The following is a 7048-nucleotide window of genomic DNA, read 5'->3' on the forward strand; positions in this document are numbered from 1 at the left end:
ATGTGCAGTTGGAGTAAACAGTGATCAGGTTGAACCAGGCGGTCGCAGTGTTGTATGGCTTATCCCAGGTTGGGTACGGGCACCGGAAGCTGCACTTCAGGAGAATTAGCCGACCAGAATTCCCCACATTGATACAGGATGTTGTATGTTTCCATTTCAAAATAAAAAACATTTGGTGTACGGAACCATTAGAATTGTCGGGGTTTATTGTCTGTGAGGTCAATTGATATTACAACGCCAACATATAAGTGGAAAACGATGTGAGTGAAAAAGGACTTGCTTATGAAAGTTATGAAATTACAACTCATAACGTTACTTGTGAAAAAAATATAGTGGGGCAAAGAAAATAATATCGCAATAAGATCAGACAGATACATAATGTGCATCTATGAAAATACAGTATATTAAGTTGAGTCTGCTCAAAAAAGACTTAGGCTGGAAGTTTAATAAAGACTTTTACGCCGCAAATTATCTTTTTCTAGCAGGCTAATGTCTCTACACAACACGAAACAATTGTAAACTGAAAATCAAACAATGGTAAACAAATATTTTGAAAAAGTACTCTTTCTACAAATTTAGAGAAAACATGGAAGAAATCACACGTTCCAACATTTATTTTGAAAGTCCTCACAGGAACTCACGTGTATTGTTTCGGCCCACTTGATGCTGGTGTAAAAAAATCACACAGGCGAGTGGGAGGAAGTCAACTTGGAAACACCGTGGAGCGAAACTCCCTCTTGTTGCAGACTGAACTGGCCCCGGCGGTTGGCGGCTCTGGACGCAGGCAGACGGCGGCTACACACACCGGGTTGTAATGAACCAAAGCGGCCTAAATTCACATCAGCCCCTCCGTACCATACGCTACCTGGAAGTTTAAACTTTGCTTCAAACTTTCGGCGGGTCCGAACTCGTTAAGTCGTGTCGCCTGGCTGGCCCGTAACACAGAGGCGTCCGTCCACCACATGTTTCTCCGCCTTGTTCCTGCTACTTTCCAAAACAACCAGGTGAGCGGCCCGTCTGGCTTCCCCGGAGACCTGCGCAGGTAACGGGGTTGGTCTGCCTGCACGCACACGGTGACGCGCGGATCTCTTTTTGTCGTTCCACTTTCGCCCCCACGGCTCTCCGCGTAGCTAACGGAGAACGGAGCAGAACCGGGGAACCGCCGAGCATCAACCAGGACGGTTCATGGATCTACCGAGAGAGCGCGAGACCCGGCTGATGGAAGGCAGGAGAAGCCCCGCAGCGATAACCCGGAGAAAACCACCGATGTACCTCGTCGGTATCATCTGCCTCCAAGGTTAGTACCAAGCTACTGTACACTTCAAACACACTGTACGCTTACACTTCATTTATTTCTAGTCATTCAGAGGCTGTAGGAAGAAAACTACAACCACTGCGGACCACGACATTGACCTCCATGCTTCTCTTTGGGGCTGTTGTTGGCTTTAAGTTAGTCCTCTTTGCTCACTGCCTGTGAGAGACATAACAGAAACACTACACAGAAACGGCTGCTTTTTGTCATTCACTACTTCAGAAAAAACGCTTTATAATGAAATTGAAAGTGTTTAAACTACATTACATGTGTGGGGGGGTCAATGGAGGAAAGGGGCACCCCTCCCCCATTGGCTCCAGTTTGGGGGGGGAAGACAAATTCAGGCCTCTGGCTCCAAAATGATTATTTAATCCAAAGGATTTAACTGGAAACAAGAAGAAAAAAACACCCAAATACAAACATGTCTGTTCACATATTACTCTACTGACACTGTGATTCAATTTGTACTCTGGAGAAATTTGTACTCTGGAGCAGGAGAATAGTAGGTTTCCACTTTCCACTGAAGGCAAGCCTCGCCATGTCATTATGTATTCCCTGGATCATACTTCCATTCTCACGCAACACATTGGACGTGTGTGATTATCATATTCATAACTCTTGTTTGCATGTTTGAATGGCCTCCCTGAGCCCCGGTGTGGCATGCTTTATGGGTGCCATTCATATGCAGTGCTGGGCGTCTGCCTGAGTGTTTTTTTCCCAACAAAGAAAGAAAAATTAACATTGATGCCCCCCCCCCCCACACGCACACGCGCACAGTGTGGAAGCATTTTAAAAGTTCATAACCTTCGGCCTGCAGAGTGAGAAGAAAGCCACGTAAGGATCCTTCCTGGTTTGGTGCCAGGAATGCTCTTATCGTGCCAGGGATCCGGCTCATTAACTCGCCGCTCATCATGTCAAAACGTCTGTTTTATCTGATCTCCACATGTGGACTGAGACGCAGACGAGCGCAGATTGTGTTTGTGCCCGGGCCATCAACACAGCCGCGATAGCCAGAGTGGCTGAAAAAATTCCTTTAAGTTGAAGTGTCCGTCTGTCCCCCCCACCCTTCCAGGCTTCTCATGGTGCCCACTCTGGGATGAATGTGTCCTCTGTGTGCAGGGCAGCAGGGGAGACGGAGGCTGCTGCTGGTTTGTGTTTATAAGATTTAATGAATAGAGCCAAGCCAGGTACTGTCATGACAGTCCGCTTTAGAAAATGTCCTATTTTTACCAAGGCTCTCTCCGTGTGTCGAAACACGGCAAAGGCCAGGAATGGCAGTGAATGAACATTTTCTTTTTATATATATATATATCGTGGCTTTATTCCCACATGAAGCTGTCCACACCAAACACACCATGTTTCTGGAGTGTTGTCTGATCTGCTGGACCGTGGTCAAATATTTACCCAGATGTCTTTTTTTTTATTTTTAGTTTACAGTAACGGTTCTGTTCTGCCGCCCCGGTCTTTTGGGGTTTTCTGTATCTTGATCTGGTTTCTCTTTGTGGGCCGACCGTCGGCGTGCGCCTGAAGCAGCTCTGAGTGGAAGGTTTTAGAGGCGTGCAATCAAAATTTCGTGATGGAATTCAATAGCGGGTCCAGATTTATTGACGGATGGTGACCAGTGTTCCACTGCTTCTATTAGAAGGTCCATGAAGCCGATCTGCAGCATGCGTCCTCTTTCATCTGGGGAGCTGCTGTGAGCAGATACCATGAGGGTTGTTTTTCCTGTATGTTTTCTTGGCGTGCCCACTGCCCACCCGCCGCTGCTTCATTTTCAGATCCAGACGCTTGGCGGTTATTAACCCTGCTGTGCCGGAGGCTGTTTTGGCTGCACACTGGTTCCGGTTCTCAGAGTACTCTTGATTCAGAGGGGATGAAAGGGTGACGCCTAGATAAACACCGGGGTGTGTTGTGTGGGTTGGAATCGGTCTGTTTACTGTCAGGTAGCTGTTTACAGTCCTGGGGCGGTCGACCGTCATCAAAAAGGGAAATCGCACCGTTGGAATTTTTTAGATCATATTTGAGTGGATTACAATAAAGCTCTTTTGTGGACCGCTGTTGAAGCAGTACACCACTATAACCTCATTCATACGTCATTATGGTTTTATCATATTACAAGACAATGTTAAGGAACAATGTCTTTTTTTGTCTTTTAAACGCAGCTATCAGTGTTCATGATTTCAGCCCTGCTGTCTTGTGTTTTCCCACCACAGCGTTTGAGTGTGATGTCTTGTTTGTTTCACTGATGGTTCTGCTGAGGTTTGATATTCCATGAACATCTGTGCACAACATTGCAACATCTAATGTAATCCCAACGTGTGCTTTATCTGTTACCCTGCTCTGTTGTGATGGAGGTGATTTGTGGCTGTAGTGTTTTTTAAGTACAGTTTACGCCTCGAGATGATTCCATTCTTCCAGCTATGGAATTGAAGCAATAGCGTGACATGATCTCATGTTTTGGTTCAACGTGTTTCTGTTGGGTGACTTAATGATTGAGAGCGAGTTGGTGTTTAAAATCTAGACAAACTGGTCATTGAAGGTTTTTTTTTTTACATACGAGTTGTGTGTCCATGTTCTGCATAACTGTGGAGCACACCGTCATTGCTTTGAACGTCAGTTAGGTTTTTCTAAATGTGAACTTTCATTTTAAGGCTATACCCAGACCAGCACTGGATTCATGAGGCCGGTACTAATATTGATCTTTGAGCATTCATAACATCCTTTTTAAAAAATGTAACTTTTTAATATGGATACCGTTAAACTTCTTTTTTTTTTTTTTTTGAGAATTGCGACAAAGATGGATACACGATGAGCAGAATATTTTACCACCCTCTGGACAAACTGTCATGGCGACACGCATTTCTGTTTATTTACACTGAAACCTATAATCCAACCAGTTCACCGTTAGTCTATCTATACTGATTCTGTAAAACATTCCTTATATTATCTAGCCCCGTAGAGAAGCAATGAACGTTGTGTTTTAAGCTGCATACCTTCACCATTGTGTGAGGCTTCATACGGCCGTTACTGTAATCTGCCACGGCTGCTTCAAGGATAGCAAAGCGTTCTGCTCGGCGGCGAAACAAAGCACGGAGCAGAAAAAGAAGAGCAGAATAATCCGATCTCTCGGTGTGTTTGTGCACATCACAGAGTTTGAGTGGTAGCACAAGCAGAGAGACCGGGGGAGGATCTCTCAAGGTCCTCCACGGCTCTGGTTTCTGGTCATTTATCAGACCATGTTTATTCAGGTTTCGGTGAAGCCTTTTGAACTTGAGAGTCCTCTTTTGCTCTGTGCAGTTTGCACTCTCTCCATCGTAGAGGGCTCTTCTCCCGGGGGAGGATCTTCTTGCTCTCTCTCTCTCTCTCTCTCTCTGAGGTCAGACTCATGGCCACCCAATATCTTAGTTTTGGGGTCTTGATGCTCCCGTCTCCTCGGTTCTCTGTCCTCCAGCTCATGACCCCAGAATTAATAATTGATATAGGTCTGCCATCTTTGAAGATGTTTAAGAGGAGCACGGTGCCTCTAAGATGCATCTCTGACTAAATTGAAAACATACGCTGTCATAAATGTACGTAACATGTCTAAAAAAAGAGCACAGAAGAAATGAGGAAAAGCAAAGCTGCATGATTTAGAGTTTAAAAATACATTTTCTTTTTCTTTCTGCAATTCACTCTGCTTATTTGTCTCATGCCTAAAGTAAATTGGTGGCGCAGCAGAGGGAAAAACTGGCTAAATTTCAGCTTAATTTTATTTTTAGTTTCTGAAATGTGTTGATCGGAATCTTTTTAAAGAAGTCATGGATCAGCGGTTGCCAGAAGCAACACTCTCGCCAGCCGGAGGGAGAGATTGATGAAAGAAACACGGTCACTGTTATCATGGCTCCTAAGATGTTGTGTCGGCTAATATTTTTCCGAGCTGCTACATAAAATGTCTGGTGTGTGTGTGTGTGTGTGTGTGTGTGTGTGTGTGTGTGTGTGTGCGCGTGTCTGTGTGTGTGTGTGTGTGTGAGAGAAGCATATTTGCGTATTTGTGTTTGTGCAGGAAGACTGAATCTCTCTGAAGCTTCTGTGGTCGGACTGGAAAATACGCACAGTTCATAATGCCCCCCCCCCCGGCTCCTTGTCATCAATAAAGCCAAATAAACATGCAGGGCCTGAGCTACTCGCCTTAAATGATGATTGCTGCCCCTAATGACCCGTGCACTGGAGCTGCTGTGTGTTTGTGCGTGCTGGCTCATGTGTTGGTGGTTTGTACTGGTTCTGGTTGGACCCTGTGGTTGTGATTGGAGATCTCTTTGTGTTTTTTCCTTCCCTGTTTCAGTCGGTCCGTGGGCCCTTGTGGGTGCCGGTCTCGTCTGGAGGGATCTCTGTTGTTTATTGACTCGGTGCCTGCACGGCTGGAGGAGCGGTTAGCCTGCACCCACCACCACCACTGCTGACTTTGTGTTACGCTCAGCAACGCTTTTTATCTTCTTTGTCTTTTATTTGTTCTGTGGCGTTTCCAATTATTTTCTGCCATGCTTCAGTTGGATAGTTTGCTTTGTAATTTACCACGGCTTAACTCCTGAAAATCACTTTTCAGTTTTGCAAAATGCAAATGATCCCAGCCTTCTCTAAACATTAGTTTTGTTTTTTTAAAGTAAATGTCTGAAAGGAGCTCATAATTCAAACTGCATACGATGGAGCGTAGAGCTGCAACAGTTAAGCGGCAGAAAACAAAACTGCCAAACATTTACTAGTTCAGCTTCTCAAATGAGATGATTTGATGCTTTTCTTGCTGAACCTGAATTTATTTATTTATTTTGTACAGTCGGTCGGACAAAACGAGGCTTCTTAAGACGTCTCCTTGGCCAATGGGAAATTACACCTGACATGTTTCACTGTTTTCGGACATTTTATAGACAAAAATAGATGATCGATGATTAAAGTAGCCGTTTGTTGCAGCACTAGTGGTGAGTTTTATTAATGCAAGCAGTACACGTGTAAGATTTAGTTTCAAGGTTTAAGCAGGAAACCTGGTCCCACGTTGCTAGAATGTAACCAGGTGGAGCCGTTCAGTCGAGTCAGCGATCCTTCAGTAATGAGGCATTATTGTCTTCTCATCACATTCAGTTTCTGACCGCCTTTAACCTCAGCACGGTCTAATGGTCTGTTGCAGGATAGCTTATCTGCCATTAGCGATAAGCTATGGTTTCATGTTCCCTTTTTAAAATGATGAATACAGATGTTATTGGTTCGTCGCTCAGATAGAACCCACCCCGACAGTTGTAAATCCTTACGACAACTCCCCCCGCGGGGCAGGTGTGGGGCCCTGGTGGGGGGGGGGGGGGGGGGGAGGGGGGGAAAGACTTTCCTTCAGAGGGAAACCAAATCCCTGTTTTGTTCCCACGTCGGTGCCGAAGCATGCGCAGCGCTGCCACCGCATTCAAAACGCATCTGATCGAAACGTGCAGGAATGCCTAATTTGGGCGTAAGCCCATTTGGAGGGGGAAGGAGAGGGGAGAGGGGAGAGGGGGGGGGGGGTGCAAGAGAGGAGAAAGGCGTCTGGCATGCCATTGCATAATCCAAGCAGCCATTAACTCTTTGTGTCCCGAGGCTGAATGAACTCATCACAGCAACGGGCCACAGGCAGAGTGACACCAGGCAGCTCTCAATCAGACCTCGGCTCCTCCCCGCCACACCAGCAGGTTTAAACAGGCTGCAAGGGCCACTGGTGTTTAATGTGGGGTGGGGGGG

At 45.8% G+C, this 7048-nt stretch overlaps 1 protein-coding gene across 1 annotated transcript in view; it reads left to right on the forward strand.

Moving 5' to 3' along the window:
• The first annotated feature begins 695 nt into the window (after positions 1-695).
• ptk7b (protein tyrosine kinase 7b) overlaps positions 696-7048 on the forward strand; it is a 66189-nt gene continuing 59836 nt past the window's right edge. The window contains exon 1 of the mRNA XM_031873071.1: positions 696-1297. Coding sequence (XP_031728931.1) covers positions 1186-1297 — 112 coding nt within the window. The 5' untranslated portion in view covers positions 696-1185. The remainder of the gene's footprint in view (positions 1298-7048) is intronic.

This window comes from Anarrhichthys ocellatus, unplaced genomic scaffold (assembly GCF_004355925.1).
Source record: "Anarrhichthys ocellatus isolate YVR2014 unplaced genomic scaffold, GSC_Weel_1.0 scaffold3, whole genome shotgun sequence".
NCBI classification, from domain to species: Eukaryota; Metazoa; Chordata; class Actinopteri; order Perciformes; family Anarhichadidae; genus Anarrhichthys; species Anarrhichthys ocellatus.